Below are 22500 nucleotides of genomic sequence, written 5' to 3' on the forward strand. Positions count from 1 at the left end.
GGAAAAGAAAGAGAAGAGAATAAGAGAAGAAAAGTGAAAGAAGGAAAAACAAGGAAGAGAAGAATAAAAGAAGAGGAAGGAGAAGAAAAAAGGAGAGGAAAAAGAAGAGAAGAGAAGAATAACAACAATTAACTTTTACATTTTACTAGAAAAACGAGAAGAAGAAAAAGAAAAAGCAAGAAGAAAGAGAAGAGGAAGGAGAAGAAGAAAGAAATAGAATAAGAGAAGAAAGAGAAGAGAAAGAGAAGAATAAAAGGAAAAAAGAGAAGAAAGAAGACGAAAAAGAAGAGAAGAAAGAGAAGAATAACAACATTTAACTTTTACATTTTACTAGAAAAACGAGAAGAGGAAAAAGAAAAACAAAGAAGAAAGAGAAGAGGAAAGAGAAAGAGAAGACAAAAAGGGGAAGAGTAACATTTAACATTTTATAAGAAGAATGAGAAGTACGTGAACAAGAGAAGCAGAAGAATAAACAGAAGAGGAAGAAGAAGACCCATCAGTAGAGGAATACAGAGTAGTAGAAGAAGATGAGACCCGCAGTCCTGCGCTCCTGCTGACCCAACACTCTCCATAATGGGCTCCAAAGATAAAAAATCCAAAGACGAGGGCAAGAAGAAGAAGAAAGCGGAGAAGGAGGACTCGGAGTCGGAGGAGGAGGATGAAGATTCACGCAAGAAGAAGAAGAAGAAGAGCAAGAAGGGAAACGCAGACAGTGATGACGACGGCAAGAAGAGCAAAGACAAGAAGAAGAAGAAGAAGAAGAAGAACAAGACGGAGGATTACGTGGAGATTTATGAGAACGAGCTGAGGAACTACGAGCCCGAGAAGGTGGAGAACTATGAGGATGAGTACCACAAGAAGAAAGGTAAATCACACCACATGAGCAGGGGATTCTGGGATGTGCTGGGGATTCTGGGATGTGCTGGGGATTCTGGGATGTGCAGTATTTGAGAAGCTCATTTACATGTGCTGGAGAATATACTGTTTTGAGCTTATTAGCCAGTATAAAGATTCTTTAATTGAGACTTTATTTACATTTTACATTTAGTCATTTAGCAGACGCTTTTATCCAAAGCGACTTACAAATGAAGACAAGGAAGCAATTTACACAACTATAAGAGCAGCAGTGAACAAGTGCTGTAGGCAAGTTTCAGGTGTGTAAAGTCTAAGAAGCTGAGCATTAGTAATGTTGTTGTTTTTTTGAGAGAGAGTACAGTTAGTGGTATAGTCAGAGAGGCAGTTACAGATTAGGAGGGAAAGTGGAGACTAAATAGTTGTGTTTTTAGTCATCTCTTGAAGACAGCAAGTGACTCTGCTGTTCTGATGTAGTTAGGGAGTTCATTCCACCAACTGGGCAGATTGAATGTGAGAGTTCGGGAAAGTGATTTCTTCCCTCTTAGGGATGGAACCACGAGGCGACGTTCATTCACAGAACGCAAGTTTCTGGAGGGCACATATATCTGCAGAAGTGAGAGCAGATACGAAGGAGCAAAGCCAGAGGTCGCTTTGTAAGCAAACATCAGAGCTTTGAATTTGATGCGAGCAGCAACTGGCAGCCAGTGCAAACGGGTGAGTAGCGGAGTGACATGTGCTCTTTTGGGTTCATCAAAGACCACTCGTGCTGCTGCGTTCTGAAGCAGCTGAAGAGGTTTGATAGAACTAGCTGGTAGCCCGGCTAGTAGAGAGTTGCAATAATCCAGTTTGGAGAGAACAAGAGCTTGAACAATGAGTTGAGCTGTATGTTCAGATAGGAAGGGTCGGACCTTTCTGATGTTATAGAGTGCGAATCTGCAAGATCGAGCAGTTCTAGAAATGTGCTCAGAGAAGTTCAGTTGGTCATCAATTGTTACTCCAAGGCTTTTTACCATTTTGGATGCAGTAATGGTTGCCCCATCCATCTGGAGAATTTAATGGAGCAGACAGATGATTGAGGATATTTGATTTGTGTGTTTGCTTTATTGATATAGCACATTTAAAAACAACAGATGTTGACCAAAGTGCTTTACTAATTCAACAAACACACACACAGTCAATACTTCTGTGAACAAAATAAAATCAAATACAATCAAACACAAGAGACAGAAGATTTAAAAGCACCGAGGGAAGAGCATGACCTGATATATAAAGGAATATATATATATATATATACATATATTTTATCATAATTTTTTCTGGGTTTTCACCTTTATTTGAGGGGACAGTAGAGAGTATTGACAGGACAGTGTGGGGAGCAGAGAGAGGGGAAGGATCGGCATAGGACCGCGAGGCGGAAACGAACTCAGCTCGTCGTGAGCACCGGAGTGCATGTGTCGACGCACATATATATATATATATATATATATATATATATATATATATATATATATATATATATATATATATTATATTTTATATTTTAATATATTTTATTGCAAAGATTTTTTTAAAATTGTTATTTTATTGCATTTAATTTGATTTAAATGTGATCAATGCCCAATTGTTTATTTTATTGTGTTTAATTTATATCATTTGTTTAATTATTTTTATTTTATTGCATTTAATTTAATTACATTTATATTTTTTACATTTTATTGCATTGCAAATTTAATTTAGTTATTAATTTTTAATTTTATTGCATTTAATGTACATTTGATTTATTGCGATTTGTTTATTTTATGGCATTTTTTATTTAATTTATTTGTATTATTTTGTTGTTTCATTTTTTCATTCATTCATCTTCTTTTCGGCTTAGTCCCTTTATTAATCTGAGGTCACCACAGTGGAATGAACCGCCAATTTATCCAGCACATGTTTTACGCAGCAGATGCCCTTCCAGCTGCAACCCATCTCTGGGAAACACCCATACACACTGACTCACCCTCACACACTACGGACAATTTAGCTTACCCAATTCACCTGTACTGCATGTGTTTGTACTGTGGGGGAAACCGGAGCACCCGGAGGAAACCCACGCCAACACAGGGAGAACATGCAAACTCCACACAGAAATGCCAACTGACTCAGCCGAGGCTCAATCCAGTGACCTTCTTGCTGTGAGGCGACAGCACGACCTACTGCTCTACTGCGTCGCACTTGTTTCATTTTATTTTATTGCATTTCATATTTTGTTTCATGTAAATGTATGTGTTTGTGTAGTGTGTGTTTGTGTGTCTTTAATGTGTATATGCATGTGTGTGTCTGTATCTGTGTGTTTTAGTTTGTGTGCGTGCATGTTTCTTTAGAGTTTGCTTGGTGTGTCCGAGTTTAATGTATGTGTGTGTGTTTTTTTAGTTTGTGTGTCTGTGTGTTTGTTTGCTTGTTTGTGTGTGTGTGTGACTCTCATTACTGATTCTGCATTACCCAACACTGCTGGTCATTGAGACTCAACAGTGTTTAGCAGTCGCTGCGGTCAGCTCAGGTCTCCAGTGCAGGATTAAAGTCCAGCCGTTCGGTCAGATCTGAGAACAGTTCGGTGTGTTTGTGCTCATCAGTAATGTTACAGCTACAAAACATCATTCATTCATTCATTTTCTTTTCGGCTTAGTCCCTTTATTAATCTGGGGTCGCCACAGCTGAATGAACCGCCAACTTATCCAGCATTTGTTTTATGCAGCTGATGCTCTACCAGCTGCAACCCATCACCGGGAAACACATACACACTTATTCACACACACATACACTACGGACAATTTAGCCTACCCAATTCACCTGTACCACATGTCTTTGGACTGTGGGGGAAACCGGAGCACCCGGAGGAAACCCACGTGAACGCAGGGAGAACATGCAAACTCCACAAACAAACGCCTACTGACCCAGCCAAGGCTTGAACCGGCAACCTTCTTGCTGTGAGGCGACAGCACTACCTACTGCACCACTGCGAAAACATCATATCACATGCAAAAGCCTTTCTTACTCAGAGTTTTTGTCTCGTTTCTAGTCCAAATATGTGAAAATAGTTTAAATTAATTGATTTTAAATTAATTGATTTTCATGAGTTTTTCTTAAAAAAAAAAGCAAGGCTTGCGTACCTCATTGGCCTGTTTTATGGCAAATAAATAACATAATTATAATTTATTAAAGGGCACCTATGGTGAAAAATCTACTTTTCAAGCTGTTTGGACAGAAATATGTGCATGTATGGTGTATAGAGCGCCATATTGGGGTGATATAAGCACACCCAGTGCTTTTTTTTCAATTTAACAACATAAAAAACGGTGGACCGCAACTTTACATAGGAGTGCAGTTCCCCCACCCACCAATATTGATTGACAGGCGCGTCATCATATCCTCAGTTTGTTGATTCACGTCCGCCATTTTCAGCGTGAGTCGAAGCGATATCACTAAAGGAACACGCTAGCTCTATTTTTAGATGCAAGGCTCATTGGGCTCAACACAAGATCAATATTCTCCACATTATCGCTCTAATCAGAATTATTGGTTGTATCTTTAGGTAGGTTTGCAAACATGTGTACTTCTCATTGAGTCTACCTTATACTTCAGCCGTTTGCATTTCTCGCGATCCCAGAAGCTCCCTGTGATCTTAACTAGGTGAGCTGTACCTGACGCTGCGGCATGCATTTTAGATTTCTAAACATAGGTTTCTATCAGGGTACACACAACGGCGCGACGATTCGGGACACTTCATGTTTCTGCAGCGCCACAGAGAGTGTCTGGTGTGCCGTGTCGCGGCTTCGAGCGGCGCATGCCGTGCCTCAGTCAAAGTTAATTCAGTGTGCGTGGTTATTAGTTTCTGTGTTTTAGTTTCTGTATTAGTTGGCTGTAAAACTGTACAAAGACACAAATGATTTTGTACTCTCTGCTTGGTCTGTGTCAGAGTCGTACATGTACGACTGAATGCGGATCCTCTCTCTCCTGCTCCTTCTCTCAGTCTGCCTGTCAGACTCTGTTGAAAACACAGAGCAGGTGAGCTCATGGCTCCGCCCCCTTGTTACGTTGGGTGGGAAGCCGAAACTAATTTACATGTGAAGCAACACACCCCTAAATCAGCGAGCTGTGGACACGCCCCCAACATGACACTTTTAACACATTATAATAAAACAATCTGAATTGTGTTTTAAACTGAACCTAAACTGGCACACTCAGAAGAACCAGAATATTAATATTAAATCAGAAAAAAGAGGTCAACTATGGGCCCTTTAATTCCAAAAATCACAAAACGTCTCGGGTTACATGTAACATTCCCGTTCAAGGGAACTTCAACACTGCGTCCAACTGAATGCTCAGGGAATGATATACCCACTAGGCCAGACTCACTGCAGACTGTGTGAATGCACAGTCAGGAGGAGAGAACTGAACTGAAGACCCTGGGGAAGAATCCAGCCGATAGAGGCGCACAAAAGTATGTGGAGTCGAGCAGCCTGCCACTATACAGACAGCGCAGAGCCCGAAAGAGAGACTCTGGAGTCTGCAACAACCCTAGAGGGATGAGCTCTAAGGGAAAGAGGTGACACGTAATAGAGTTACCCTCAACTATCCAATTTCTTATGGCAGGGGTGTCAAACTCAGTTCCTGGAGGGCCGCAGCCCTGCACAGTTTAGTTCCAACCTGGCTTCAATACACTTACCTGGAAGTTTGAAACAAGCCTGAAGGACTCAATTAGTTTGATCAGGTGTGTTTAATCAGGGTAAAGCTAAACTGCAGAGCTGCGGCCCTCCAGGAGCTGAGTTTGACACCTGTGGCTTTTGCTCTGCTTGGTGGCAGGACTCCTTTTCTTGGAGGCTCCATAATAAACCAGCAACTGCTCAGACTTTCTCCACTGAACCACTCTGTCTATATACAAGTCTAAAGCCATCACTGGGCACAGCAGACTGTGTTTTGTTCTGGTCCGAAGACTATAAGGAAGGTGGATTTAAAGCCTGAAGTACAACAGGTCTTATCACATTAGTGGGAACTGTCAGGGCTGAAGACAGGCCTGGAGCAAACTCTAGAAATGAAAGTGCTATTGACAGAGCCTGGAGGCCGCCAGCCCTATTAAGGGAAGAAGTATCCAGCAAGAAAACTGTTTTAAGGGTCAGAGATTTATCTGATGCCTCCTGCAAGGGCTCAGATGGGGGAACAGAGATGTCCTCGAGCACCAGTGTTGAATCCAAAGTCAGAACCCAATGTGTGCTAACAGGTCTCAGCCTTACAGCTCCATGGAGGAAGCGTTCAGTGGCTCTTTATCTATGGGAGAATTGTAGGCCAGTATTGCTGCTACAGACACATTCAGTGCATACCTGTCAACATCGGGATGTGAAAATAAGGGATATGCCCTCCATCATAAGGGATTCCCCCGACACCCCCCACCCCACTCTAAAAAATCCCCAAATTACTAATAACTAAATATGTTCATTTGGAGCTGTTTTATTGTAAATAAACAGTTAAACGGTCAGTAATATGTTTTATTATTATTATTATTTGCAAAAGAAAAATTAAATAGTAGACATTAGCAGCAAGTAAATTAGCAAACAGTTTAGCTTATTAAAATAAAAGCTATATAATAAAATAGAATCAAGCTATCAAATCTCATTAGCCCTTTCTTCACTGTATAACGTACACATTCTGATTAAAGAGCAGCGAATGAACTCTCATTTATTTAGATTTCTCATTTCATTACATTAAATAACAGGCGTCACTTTAAAAATGCACTGATCTAGCGTTATAATGGAAGCTTTCGATTGCTTTCCTGACTTTTTGTGCTCATTTAGGACAAAATAAGTTATGTTTGAAAACCCCCCACCAAGATCGACATCTTTAGATATTATTAATTATGTGTATAAGTCTGTTCAAACACGCACCCAAATCCCAGACTTTTGGGAATACGTTTGGGAAACAGCGTCTGTTTATCACTAGCGTGTCAGCTGACAGTCACGCACTGCTATATTACTGTTTTGAGGATTGCATGTGAAGGGGAGACGGCACCTGTAATGAAAAGGAAAGGGAATCCCACTGTTTTTATAGTTATTTCAAAGTGTTTTTATGCCTAAACAAAGCGAAAGCACAGAACAGACTCACATTTAATAGTGAGGGTGACCCCTGGTGGTTCGGTGGTATGGGTTGCATATAGGGAGGATCGGCTCTTTAATGTTTATTTGCCACCCTTCAGAGAAAGACTGAAAATATGGGCGAAATATGGGAACATACTTTTACAGGATGATAGAGAGATAGAACTGTAAAATACGGGACAATCCTGGGAAAAACGGGAGGGTTGACAGGTATGATTCAGTGTGAAGGCAGGTAACCCAGCAGACAGACGCTCTAAGGGAAATTCGACTCAGTATGGTCTGAGCAACCTCGGTTTACAAACCTTACTCTCTGAGATGCACACCCACAGGTCGGGTCGAGGATGAAGAAATATTCTGGGTCGGCAGGTCCCTCCTGATAGAAAACCAGATCCCTGTTGGCCAAACAGGGGTACTAGCAGGACTTCCAAGAGCAGAGTGACCAGGGGAAAAGCATGCAGATGAAGCCCCTGCCACATCTGCACCATGGCATGCAGCCTCAGCAGGGTGTTTGAGGGAAACTCACAGAGGGCAGCGAGTGGTCTCTTTCCATCCAAAACCTTCCCAGATGGATTCTACCACCTCAGGGTGAAGCCTCCATTCCCTGGGCCTAAGCTCCTGCCTCGACACGAGGTCTGCCTCTGTGTTCAGACGGCCCAGAATACACACTGCTCTTACTAATGAGAACTTGACTTGGGCACAGAACCATCTTGCAGAGCAGTCAGAACCTCAGACCTTGTGATGGTTGATGTAAATGACCCCTGATGTGTTGTCCATGCGGAGAGGAACATGACAGCCCTTTAGGTCTGGGGAAAAGAGTTTCAGGGCCAGAATCACAGGCTTCATCTCCATACAGTGTATGTGTCACAGGCGATGATGCTCTCCCCATCCACAACAGTGGTTTGTTTTGAGGACAATCGAAAAAAATGAGGATTCCTTTAGGGGACTAATAATACAGACAAAAATGTGTAAAATATTTATAAAACAGCATTTTTCCAACCAAACTAAAAAATAAGACTTTCTCCAGGAGAAAAAATATTATAGGAAATACTGTGAACATTTTCCGTGCTCTGTTAAACAACACTTGGTAAATATTTGAAAAAGAATTGAAATATCACAGTGAATCTTCAGCTGTATGTCTGCATATATCTTACATCCAGTGTGTGTGTGTGTGTGTTTCTCCTCAGTGTATGAAGTGGTGACCATCACCGGAGATGTAAACGGAGCTGGAACAGATGCTAATGTGTTCGTGACGCTGTTCGGGGATTACGGCATCACTCCCAAACTACACCTGAGCAGCAAGTCAGACTTTCAGCATCACTGAGGCTTCACTCCACTGCACTGTTCACTGATCAATAATTACCTGCAGTTTCATTTCATTCACAATGCGAAAAAATCAATCAGTCAGTCAATGAATCGTTCTGTCAACCAATCGATCAATCAATCATTCAGTTAGTCGATGAATCATTCTGTCAATCAATCAATCAATCAATCAATCAGTCAGTCAGTCAGTCAGTCAGTCAGTCAGTCAATCAATTAGTCAGTCAGTCAGTCAATAAATTGTTCTGTCAACCAATCGATCAATCAATCATTCAGTTAGTCAATTAATCATTCCGTCAATTAATCAATCAATCAATTAGTCAGTCAGTCAACCAATCAATCATTTAGTTAGTCAATTAATCATTCCGTCAATCAATCAATCAATTAGTCAGTCAATAAATCGTTCTGTCAACCAATCGATCAATCAATCATTCAGTTAGTCAATTAATCATTCCATCAATCAATTAATCAATCAATCAGTCAGTCAATCAATCAAATAGTCAATCTGTCAATAAATTGTTCTGTCAACTAATCGATCAATCAATCATTCAGTTAGTGAATTAATCATTCCATCAATTAATCAGTCAGTCAATCAATCAATTAGTCTGTCAGTCGATAAATCGTTCTGTCAACCAATCGATCAATCAATCATCCAGTCAGTCAATTAATCATTCCATCAATCAATCAAATAATCAATTGATCAGTTAATCAATCAATTAGTCAGTCAGTAAATTGTTCTGTCAATCAATCAATCAATCAATCAGTCTGTCAATCAATCAATTAGTCAGTCACTCAATAAATCATTCCGTCAACAAATCAATCAATCATTCATTCAGTCAGTCAAGTAATCATTCCGTCAATCAGATCAGTCAGTTTATCAATGCATCAATCAATCAGTCAGTCAGGCAATGAATCATTCTGTCAACCAACCAATCAATCAATCAATGATTCAATCAGTCAATTATACATTGTCAATAAGTCAGTCAGTCAATCAATCAATCAATCAATTTATCAATCCATTTATCAAACAATCAGTCAGTCAGTCCTTTAATCATTCCATCAATCAGACCAATCAATTTATCAATCAATCCATTAAGTCAATCAATCAATCAATCATTCAATCAATCAATCAATCAGTCAGCCAGTTAGTCAATCATTGTCAATCAACCAATCATTCAATTAATCAATTAATCATTCTGTCAATCAGATCAATCAATTTATCAATCAATCCATTAAGTCAGTAAGTCAATCAATCAATCAGTCAGTCAGTCAATAAATAATGAATTAATTGTTTAGTCAACCAATCAATCATTAAACTGATCAATTAATAAATCCTTCACTCAATTACTCACTCAATCAATCAATAAGTCAGTCAGTCAATCAGTCAACCAATCAATCAATTATTAGCTATTCATCAACAAAGGAATTCTCCTGTTATTAGAAAAAGACATTTTCAATGGAAAACAAGATAAAATTACAAAGCAAAGAAATAAATCTAACAATTCTGGATACTTTCTAAAGGAATCTATTAATCTGGAAAACAATATAAAAATACAAAAATATTCTAATATTATATCATGGCATAATGTGTATAACGGTCGGTTCATTCCACTGTGGTGATTCCTGATTAATCAGGGTCCAAGCTGAAAGATAGTGAGTGAATATTATATTGTAATGATACTTTCTATTTAATGTTTAGACTTAATATCTAATTATTATACATTTAGATTTTAACATGAATATAGTACACAATAAAATTAAGAAGAAAATATGGTATTTCAACTTTATATTTTTACTTTATATTTCTTTTAAGATGCAAAATTATTGAGCATATATATATATATATATATATATATATATATATATATATATATATATATATATATATACATAATTAAAAATTTTTCCATTAAATATTTTGACTGAATATCTGAAATATATGTATTTTTAAGATCGAAAACAACTAAATTATTAAACAAATAATAAAATATATTTAATATTTACATTTTTGCATTAAATATTTCGACTGAATACCTTTTTAAGATTTCATTTTTAAGAACAAAAGCAACTAAATTATGAAGGTAAAAGAAAACAAATATTATTTCTAATTCTTCCAATAAATGTTTTGACAGAATCACAGAATCTTAAATTAATAAATTAAGATAAAAAACAACTAAATTATGATTCAATAAATATAAATATAAATATAAATTAAATTAAATTAAATTATATATATATATAATTTTATTTATCAACTTAATATTTTGACTGAATATCTTAAATTAATCATTTTTAAAGATCAAAAACAAAAGAATTAAGCAAAAATAAAAATACTAATTAATTTTCTCCAGTAAATATGTTGACTGAATATATGTTTCTACACTGAAAACGTTTTTGCAGCTTGTTCAAGGTCATTTAAAATGAGCTGAATAACACAGTTCATGTCATTTTGGGAGACAACTTAATTGTTTCATGTTTAATCCACTTAAATTTAAGTTACCTTAATTGAATTGTGTTGGACAACACAGATTAATTGTGTGTAACCCTGCATTTTTTACAGTATATATATATTTCTATAATGGTTTGAATGGTTTATCAATGCTGGAAATAACCTGTAGTTCTGTCTTCTCCTGAATCCACAGCACAGATAAGAGGTATTTGAGTCTGTTCCTCTGAATGAAGGAAATATAAATGAATAAATATGACCGCTGCTGTGTGCACATCCTATCCTAGAACCTTCCATCAAGGAGCAATATTTTGAGCAGAGGTGCCCAAACTTTTCGTATGAAGGGCCAAAAACCAAATATAATTGAGAGCTGTGGGCCAAAGGAAAATAGATCAAATTATATTACGTTAAAGTTGCCATTTCCTAATTTGGTTAATAATATTTCTAAATAAATAGAAAACATTACTTTAAATCATATTAACTAATGCAGTATAACTGTTTAAAATGATAACTTAATGCAATAAAAACATAATCACATTTAAAACACAGTGGAGTTCAATCCTGAATACACAGAATCTGCCTTTTGACTTGATGTGCTCAACGAAGGCTCTGCATTATTGGGTGGCAGTATATACATTTAAACATAAATATATACGCCATTTAATTGAAACATTTAATTTCAGTCAGCTTCTTACAATATGACATCATCCATTATCCTTGCTCTCTTCTCAGATGGGATGGCGGGCCAAATCAAAGGTTAACATGAGCCAACTTTGCCCCTCTGGCTCTATTTTGGTCATCAGTGATTTAGAGCGTAAACATGAGTTACGATAATAAATGTGATTGTATTGCTCCTCATAATGAAAGGCTAGGATCTGCATGTGCTGTACATCGTGACGATGGACTGGTGTGAATAATGGAAATGAATAGAATTGTGCTGTAAACAAACAAACACAAACAGCACATGATTATTCTCTTTCCAGACACGCATCATTCATAATTCAGAAATGTGTGTTTATGAGTCGATCTCTCAGCAAATACATGATATATTCCCTGCTGGATATCTGTATTTTCTGAAGTCGCTTTATCATATTAGTGTGCATTTCTTTGAGGAGTAGAGATGCAATGCTAATCTGCATTTATTGCATTTCTTCTCCAAGGGTTTGTATTAAAGATTGTGATGCTTATAGATAATAAAGGTTCAGATCTTTTAGAGTTTAACCATAGGTCTTCATATTAGCACCTTATATTAATGAAGCCATTATTGGTGATGGTTTAAAAGGTTTGATTTTGTCTTGTGCATCATTTTTTTTGTGCATTTGCATGATGTAAGATGCTTATTGGTTGTTTTTCTTACAGAAATCGAACTTCGTTTGAGAAAAACAAAACTGACGTCTTCCGGGTAAAAACACACAATGTGGGCCCTCTGAAAAAAATCAGGTAAGACCACTGATTCATTATAATTCAGGGTTTATGGTTTAGATAATTCATCAAAATTAATAAATAAATACATAAGTGAATGAGTGAATGAATGAACTATAATAAATTATATATTAATAATGAATTAATGAAAAAAATGTGTGAATGAATGAATGAAGAAATAAATTATAATGAATTATATATTAATAATGAATTAATGAAAGAATGACTAAATAAATAAATAATTGAATAAATGATTGAATTAATGAATGAATTATAATAAATTATATATTAATGATTAATTAATGAAAAATGAATGAATGAGTGAAGAAAGGAATTATAATAAATTATATATTAATAATTAATGAATGAAAAATGAATGAATGAATGAAGAAATGAATTATAATAAATTATATATTAATAATTAATGAATGAAAAATGAATGAATGAAGAAATTAATTATAATAAATTAAATATTAATAAATAATGAATGAAAAATGAATGAATGAATGAATGAAGAAATGAATTATAATAAATTCTATATTAATAATTAATGATTGAAAAATAAATGAATGAATGAAGAAATTAATTATAATAAATTATATATTAATAATTAATGAATGAAAAATGAATGAATGAATGAAGGAATGAAGGAATGAATTATGATAAATTATATATTAATAATTAATGAATGAAAAATGAATGAATGAAGAAATGAATTATAATAAATTAGATATTATTAATTAATGAATGAAAAATGAATGAATGAATGAAGAAATTAATTATAATAAATTATATAATAATAATTAATGAATGAAAAATGAATGAATGAATGATAATAAATTATATATTAATAATTAATGAATGAAAAATGAATGAATGAAGAAATTAATTATAATAAATTATATATTAATAATTATTTAATGAAAAATGAATGAATGAATGATAATAAATTATGAATGAATGAAGAAATGAATTATAATAAATTATATATTAATAATTAATGAATGAAAAATGAATGAATGAATGAATGAATTAATTATAATAAATTATATAATAATAATTAATGAATGAAAAATTAATGAATGAATTATAATAAATTATATATTAATAATTAATGAATGAAAAATGAATGAATGAATGAATTATAATAAATTATATATTAATAATTAATGAATGAAAAATTAATGAATGAATGAATGAATTAATTAATGAATGAATTATAATAAATTATATAATAATAATTAATGAATGAAAAATGAATGAATGAATGAATGAATGAATGAATGAATGAATGAATGAATTATAATAAATTATATAATAATAATTAATGAATGAAAAATGAATGAATGAATTATAATAAATTATATATTAATGATTAATTAATGAAAAATGAATTAATGAGTGAAGAAATGAATTATAATAAATTATATATTAAAAATGAATGAATGAAAAATGAATTAATGAATTATAATAAATTATATATTAATAATGAATGAATGAATGAATGAATGAATGAATGAAGAAATAATTTATAATAAATTATATATTAATAATTAATTAATAAAAAATGAATGAATGAATGAAGAAATTAATTATAATAAATTATATATTAATAATAAATTAATAAAAGAATAAATGAATAAATAAATGATTGAATAAACGAATTAATTATAATAAATTCTATACTAATAATTAATTCATTAAAAGATTTATGAAGAAATGAAGAAATAAATGATATATTAATAATTAATTAATTAATTAATTAATTAATAAAATAAATGAATATGTTTATGTATATTTAGATTAAAACTATATATAATGTACGCGATACAAATTATATTTAAATTAAAATATCTATGTAAAAAAAGGTTTGTATTATATTTGTGTTTATGTATGTGTTTGTATCATAATGCACACACATATATTATGTCAAAACAAGCTTTTATTTTGGATGCAATTGTATGCAACATTACTAAGATCTTAATTTTTTCACTTTTAAAGAGCCCCTATTATGGGTTTTTGAAAATGATCTTCATGTAATGTGCAACACAGCTCCAAGTGCACCGTGTTTAAAACTAGTGATTCATTTATAAAAGAGTCGTGCTTTATATGAATATGCTTGATAATGAGTCTTTAGCCGTTTTGGCGTGACGTTGATATGAAACTTAAGCCCCGCCCAATTGCTGCACTCACAAACCCAGGAAAATGTAAACCAGCGGCCCCGCCCACAAACACTATAGCAAAGAAAAATATGAGGACAAACACTGTAGCAGATCCCGGCTGAATAAAGTCATGAAGACGCTGTACTCAGCTGAGTATTACTGGAAGTGTGAGGGGAAAGTTAGTGTTACTTTCTCTACCCGAAGATAAAAATGTGAAGAGTCAGTGGTTGAGGTTTATTTTTGCACAAAATACCTTAGAATTATAGCCAAGCCTTGTGCCGTTCCCGTCATTTTTCTGACGAGTGCTTCAGCAATCTACACACTTTCAAACGTGGGATTCATCGGCCGCTTGTTAAATGAAGGATCAGAAAAGACTATTGATGTGTGGGACTTTGACAGAGCTCGACAGGAACTTTATCAGAACATGGATCAGTGGATCATGGATCAGTTTCTTCCTCCATTTCACAAGTGTAAGTAAGTGTGATTTAAAATGGCTGCCTTCTTGTTTTCTCTAGCTTGCGAATAATGTATTTAATTGTGTTTTGTTACTTGTAACCATGTGTTCTGTATCTGGTTAACTCTTTATATTCTCATATCGCCTCTAAAGCTACGTTGAAAATGCGACGTGTGCTGATTTGTTTACGGATTTAAATGTGTTTGTGAGCTCGTGATCCTCTGCCATTTGTCATTGCTGTGGCTACCGTCAGCTGTTCCTACACACGTGCGGTGGTCAAGGTTCAGAATAGTTCAGCTTTTGCCACTGTGTGGATTAATACTGAATGTGTGTCATGGTTAAGAATAGAGCAATGTGCTGGTGTTTAACTGCACCGCTTCAATGCTCCTGCATTGGGTTTTGGGCGGCCGCCATTGGTTGAAATTACGGTTTTCCATAATTTTCCGTAATAAAAACGGGGGGGGGGGGGGGGGTGTCTGAAGATGGGTCTGAAATACGGGAAACTCTCGGGAAAAACAGGAGTGTTGGCAGGTATGCTCACACATACACTCTGCACACTGACAATTGTTGATAAGCCGTGCTGGGCATTTCACTCTGTCTCGCGCTGAACGCCGTCGACCAATCGCAACAGGCTGTCATCGGTCCAATTAGCACAGATTAGCTTCGCGCTAAGGAGGGGTTTGGGAACAAATGAATCGCTGAACGAATCATATGGGAGTCGCTGGGATAATTACAGTAGGTAAAAATAAATGCAGATTATAAGACCATGAAAGTGTTTTTTGACCTTGCATGCATATTAGACTGTTGTTGGAGACCCTTACAACCAAAATATGACCCTATTTAATGTATAATAGGGGCTCTTTAAAGGTGATTTATTTATATAGTTATTTATTCATTTTAGCTTTTTATTTTTTATTCATATTAACGTTTTATATTTATTTATTTACCTATTTATTTACATTTATGTATATTTATTTATCTTAGCTTTTTTATTTTAATTATTCAAGTTTTGATTTTTATTTATTTATTTATTTTAGCTTTTTATTTTATTTATTCATATTTAGATTTTATTTATTTATTTATTTACCTATTGATTTATTTACATTTATTTATATTTATTTATTTTAGCTTTTTATTTTATTTACTCATATTTAGATTTTATTTATTTATTTATTTACCTATTTATTTATTTACATTTATTTATATTTATTTATTTTAGCTTTTTATTTTATTTACTCATATTTAGATTTTAATTATTTATTTACCTATTTATTTATTTACATTTATATTTATTTATTTTAGCTTTTTGATGTATTTACTCATATTTAGATTTAAATTATTTATTTACCTATTTATTTATTTACATTTATTTATACTTATTTATTTTAGCTTTTTATTTTATTTATTCATTTTTAGATTTTTTAAATTTATCCATTTACCTATTTATTTATTTATTTATTTATTTATGTACATGTATTTATTTTTATTTATTTATTTTAGCTTTTTATTTTATTTATTCATTTTTAGATTTTATTTATTTATTTATTTATTTACCTATTTATTTATTTACGTTTATTTATATTTATTTATTTTAGCTTTTTATTTTATTTATTCATATTTAGATTTTATTTATTTATTTATTTACATTTACATTTATTTATAGTTATTTATTTTAGCTTTTTATTTTATTGTTTTATATTTATATTTTTATTTATTTATTTATTTTAGTTTATTTTATTTAGACTGTTATTTATTCATATTTATTTATTTATATTTATTTATTTTAGATTTTTATTTTATTTATTCATATTTTGATTTTATTTATTTATATACATTTAAGTTTATTTATATTTATTTATTTTAGCTTTTTATTTTATTGTTTTATATTTATATTTATATTTATTTATTTACATTTATTTATATTTATTTATTTTAGATTTTTATTTATTTATTCATATTTAGATTTATATATTTATTTACATTTAGATTCAGATTTTTGAACCCTCATATTCCAGATTCCTAATAGTTATAATACTGACAAATATTGTCCAATCCTAACAAAACAAATATCAATAGAAACTTCATTTATGCAGCTTTCGGATTATGTAAAAATCTCAATTTCCCCAAATGTGACCCTGTGACCTCATGTTTTGTGCTCAGAGTCACGTTTCTCTACACTGTAAATATATTTGTTAATGAACAGTTTCTGTGTGTTTTGTGTTTATTTATGGTGATGAATTGCATTATGGGATGTTGATCTCTGCTCTGTCCACTTCTGATGTTGATAATTCAACTCTACTGTTTAACAAAGTGACTTTTATTGACATTTTAGTGGTTTGAAATAATATAATGTATAATATGTAGAGGAATGAGTGTGTAAAATAGCAGAACATGTGCTGCAGTTTATTACAAGGTTTCTGTAGCGTAATATACAGCACCAACACACACAATATAGCACTGCACACTATTACACATGTGCAGAAAACACACCTTTACACACTGTTTAAGGTTAAAAGTTGCTGGAAGAAAGATCAACATCCCATAATGCAATTCCACAGCAGAAATAAACTAAAACTATAATAACATGAATCACAAAATACTGAAAGCTGGTAATTTATGGATATTTTTCACAGTGTAAAGAGCTGATGTGTGTTGTTTTTGTGTGTTTAGGATTGAGCATGATAACACTGGTTTGAACGCCAGCTGGTTTCTGGACCGGGTCGTGGTGACGGACATGAACAGGCCTCATCTGCGCTTTTATTTCGCCTGTAATAACTGGCTGAGCAGAGATGAAGGAGACGGGCTGTACGTGCGGGACCTGCTGGGCAGTCTGGACCCCATGGACATGCCCAAATGTTAGACTTTATCTATATAAACACACACACTCAAAAAATTGCCGTAAATTAGCAGTTTTCCATATTTTATGGTTCATGTTTTTATTTTTCCTTGTTTATTTCTGCTTCTGAGTTGCATTATGGGATCTTGATCTTTCTTCCAGCAACTTTTAACATTGAAAAGCTTGAAAGAGTGACTTCTACACATGTGTAATAGTCTGCAGTGCTATATTGTGTGTGTTGGTGTTGTATATTACGCTACAGAAACCTTGTTATAAACTGCAGCACATTTTCTGTTATTCTACACACTTATTTCTCTACACATTATTATTTCTTAAATTATTTCAAACCACTCAAATGTCAATAAAAGTCACTTTGTTAAACAGTAGAGCTGAATTGTCAACATCAGAAGTGGACAGAGCAGAGATCAACATCCCATAATGCAATTCACCACCATAAATAAACACAAAACACACAAACTACTGAAACTGTTCATTAACAGATATTTATTTTACAACAGAACTCTCAGAAAAGCACATTTGCTGTTTGTTCAAACTAATTACTGCTAAAGTCAGAATTATTAGCCCCCTGTATATTTATGAGCACATCTATAATCATAATAGTGTTAATAACTCATTTCTAATAACTGATTTCTTTTCTCTTTGTCATGATGACAGCACATAATATTAGACTAGATATTCTTCAAGACACTAGTATTCAGCTTAAAGTGACATTTAAAGGCTTCACTAGGGTAATTAGGGTAAAGTTAGGGTAATTAGGCAAGTCATTGTATAACAGTGGTTTATTCTGGAGATAATCCAACACTAATATTGCTGAAGGGGGCTAATAATATTGACCTTAAAATGGCTTTAAAATAATTAAAAACTGCTTTTATTCTAGCTGAAATAAAACAAATAAGACTTTCTGCAGAAGAACAAATATTAGAGGAAATACTGTGAGAAATTCTGTTAAGTACCACATAAGAAATAATTGAAAAATAATATTTCATAGGAGAGCTAATAATTTTGCCCTCAACTGTATTTAAAATTATTGTGTTTTCTTGAGGAGATAACTTCACTTTTTATGGTCAATCCACTTAAATTTGTAAAAACTAATAAGTTATAATAAATATATAATTATATATAATAAATTCCTTCATGTTGTCCCAATGATTGTGTGAAACTCAGAAATAATCTGCTAATGGGGTCAGTAAAATAATCTTGTTTTTCCTTCTGACATTAGACTATTTTTCTTACCTCATTGTCAGATTAATTTGGTTGTTTTAAGGATGAACTCACTCAATTTTCACCCTTTTTTTCTTAAAAGAAAAAGATTTTTATTTTATTTATTCATATTTAGATTTATTTATTTATTTACATTTAGATTCAGATTTTTTGAACCCTCATATTCCAGATTCCTAATAGTTATAATACTGACAAATATTGTCCAATCCTAACAAAACAAACATCAATAGAAACTTCATTTATGCAGCTTTCGGATTATGTAAAAATCTCAATTTCCCCAAATGTGACCCTGTGACCTCATGTTTTGTGCTCAGTCACGTTTCTCTACACTGTAAATATATCTGTTAATGAACAGTTTCCGTGTGTTTTGTGTTTATTTATGGTGGTGAATTGCATTATGGGATGTTGATCTCTGCTCTGTCCACTTCTGATGTTGATAATTCAACTCTACAGTTTAACAAAGTGACTTTTATTGACATTTTAGCGGTTTGAAATAATTTAAGAAATAACAATATGTAGAGAAATGAGTGTGTAAAATAACTTTTTTTTTCTTAAAAGAAAAAGATATTTTTCAATCGTCTAGAAAATGCGTCTTGATTTAAGACTTTTTAGACATTTGGATTAGAATCAAGACTAACATTCCTAATAAAAAGAGTCACGGATTCTGCTAAAATAACACAGTTTCTTCTTTATTTTGTGTTTTCCCAGATAATAAATATGTAGTGAGTGTGTTCACGGCTGATGTGAAAGGCAGTGGGACTGATGCAGACGTATTCCTCAATATATTCGGAGAGTTTGGTGATACAGGTAAAACTAGTCTTTTAAAGTACATTTCTGCAAATATATAAACCAAAACTCATTTGTACTCATTTAAGCACAAAAATAAATTATTTATTTTATTATAATTAAAAACAAAACTAAATTTGTACCAACACTTTTTTTAATTTACTAAATATTACATTTTAGATAGTAGATTTAACTACCTTAGAGTAGTAAATTAACACTCCCTCAGAGTTTATATGGCAACCACTATAAAAGTGTTAAAATAACACTTTTGAAAGAGTTATTAACATTATCAACACTCAGAGAGTGTTAATTAGCAAACTCTTATAGTGTAAAATATGAACACCACAATGGATCATATGAACACCACTCAGTGTTATGTGTTAACACTCTTCTGTCAAATTTTCAACACAGCACAAAAATAAAAATATATCATAAAATATAAATAAATATAAAATATAAATATATTGTTTAATATCAGCAACACTTGATTAACTTTATTTGGTTCATGTTTAGGTAAAAGAATTCAAAACAATCACAAACTGTGTTTTCTCGTATTTTAACCAAAAGAAGCAGTTTTAAGACAGCTTTATTTTCTTTAGTTTTAATGTAACATAGCTAGTACAGAACAAAATACAGATAAAAAATGATGCTTTTTTGTGAGATATTTAAAACTAACATGTATATTTAACGATTTGGATGTCATATGTCTATATATAAACATTTTAAGTACTTTTACTCACCAGCTGCTTCTTCTCTTTGCTCCTCGTGGCAAAAGAAAACAGCGTCTGGAAAAATCCTTCAGGGATACTGCTGCATAAATTCCTGGATATAGTAGTCAACACTGTATTAGCATTAGATACATGTACCTCTGTATGATAAGGAGGCAAATCAGCTTCTAACACTGAGAGGGTTATTTTATCTTTAACTCTGGAATTTTAACACTTCACATTGAATTACCGCAACACTCGACATTTAACACTAAAGAGTTTGCTGTGTAGTATGTATATTTTTGTGTATATAATTATGTGCATGAATAAATATTTGTTTATTTTTATATAGAGCAGAGATCAACATCCCATAATGCAATTCACCACTGCTGATAAACATCTGCTTTGAATGTGATCACTCCATTTAATGGGTGTTATCAGTGGTTATTAGCTGATAGATATGGGCCAGTAGAGTCCCTCTGCACCTACTAGGGATCCATTCACAAGGTTAATCAGCTATAATAATAGAGAAAACTCCAGATCTGTTTTACATTACTGTGACGGTTGTGGTAGGGGTAGATGTTAATAAAATACAATTAATGGGAGATTTAATAACTAATATGAATAATTCTCGTTAACTTCCGTCCACAGCTGTATGTGATCTATAGCTGATTAACCATGTGGATGGAGGATAACAGCCTTCTGAGCCTACTAGTAGGCGCTCTTACTAGCCCATGTCTATGATAACATTCAAATCGGCTGAACTGTTCATTAGCAGATATTTTTTACGGTTTGTACATGTGGCAGACTAGAAACACTTTGACTAATCTCCATCATTGCGTCTTTGATATGCATGACTATCTTGTTTATTTCTTCTGTGATGTTCTGTTTCTCAGGGGAGAGACGACTAGACAATGATAAAAATAACTTTGAGCGAGCAACAGAAGACAAGTTCACCATGGAGGCTCCAAACCTGGGCAAAATCAGAAAAATCACCATCGGACACAATAATAAAGGCTCTTCAGCTGGATGGTTTGTGGACAAGGTACATGTTTATATTCTGTTTACACTCACACGTTTGTCGTCCCAATACACACTGTAAAAATGCTGGGTTCCACGCAATTGATTTGTGTTTGGACAACATGAAAGAATTAAGTTCACTTATTAGTTTTTACAAATTTAAGTTGATTGAACATAAAACAATTAAGTTGTCCCCCCAAGAAACTCAATAAGTGTGTTGTTCAAGTAGTTGTATCAAGTAGTTTAAACAAACACCAAACTGATTTTTTAGTGCAAGTCATGTGTGTGTGATGCAGCATTTCTGACAGGAGAATATAATCAGTGTGTTTGCTGTAATCAGTTTGTGTTGGGGGTGTTTGATTACTCACACCACATCTCTCAGGATGAGGTCACTCTTGTCACCTTATCCACGCTGAAACTCTACGCTCCGGGATTAACTTTCCTTCTGATCAGAGCCGCAGCCTGCAGATAGACAGATATGCACATAGATTGTTCACACGGACACCAAATATCACCAGCACTGGCATGAAACCCACAGCTTTAGCTACTGACAGCAGTTCACTTCTGTACGTTGATGGAGTAACGCTGTTACAAATAAACTCTGTCTGTCTGTCTGTCTGTCTACCTGTCTGTCTGTCTGTCTATCAGTATGTCTGTCTATCAGTATGTCTGTCTGTCTGTCTGTCTGTCTGTCTGTCTATCTATCAATATGTCTGTCTGTATATCTATATGTTCGTCTGTCTGTCTGTCTGTCTGTCTGTCTGTCTGTCTGTCTGTCGTTCTGTCTATCAGTATGTCTGTCTGTCTGTCTGTCTGTCTGTCTGTCTGTCTGTCTGTCTGTCTATTAATATGTCTGTCTGTATATCTATCAGTATGTCTGTCTGTTGTCTGTCTATCTATCTATCTATCTATCTATCTATCTATCTATCTATCTATCTATCTATCTATCTATCTATCTATCTATCTATCTGTCTGTCTGTCTGTCTGTCTGTCTGTCTGTCTGTCTGTCTGTCTGTCTGTCTGTCTGTCTGTCTGTATATCTATCAGTATGTCTGTCTCTCTGTCTGTCTGTTGTCTGTCTGTCTATCAATCTATCAATATGTTTGTCTGTAAATCTACATGTTC

The 22500-nt window shown here is 33.4% G+C and overlaps 1 protein-coding gene across 1 annotated transcript in view; it reads left to right on the forward strand.

Moving 5' to 3' along the window:
* The first annotated feature begins 372 nt into the window (after window positions 1-372).
* Window positions 373-22500, forward strand: part of LOC130233273 (lipoxygenase homology domain-containing protein 1-like) — a 56284-nt gene continuing 34156 nt past the window's right edge. Inside the window, exons 1-6 of the mRNA XM_056463224.1 lie at window positions 373-865; window positions 8168-8282; window positions 12106-12186; window positions 17455-17639; window positions 19571-19669; window positions 21252-21400. Of these exons, the coding sequence (XP_056319199.1) occupies window positions 574-865; window positions 8168-8282; window positions 12106-12186; window positions 17455-17639; window positions 19571-19669; window positions 21252-21400 (921 nt within the window). The 5' untranslated portion in view covers window positions 373-573. The remainder of the gene's footprint in view (window positions 866-8167; window positions 8283-12105; window positions 12187-17454; window positions 17640-19570; window positions 19670-21251; window positions 21401-22500) is intronic.

Source organism: Danio aesculapii, chromosome 8 (genome assembly GCF_903798145.1).
Source record: "Danio aesculapii chromosome 8, fDanAes4.1, whole genome shotgun sequence".
Taxonomy (NCBI): domain Eukaryota; kingdom Metazoa; phylum Chordata; class Actinopteri; order Cypriniformes; family Danionidae; genus Danio; species Danio aesculapii.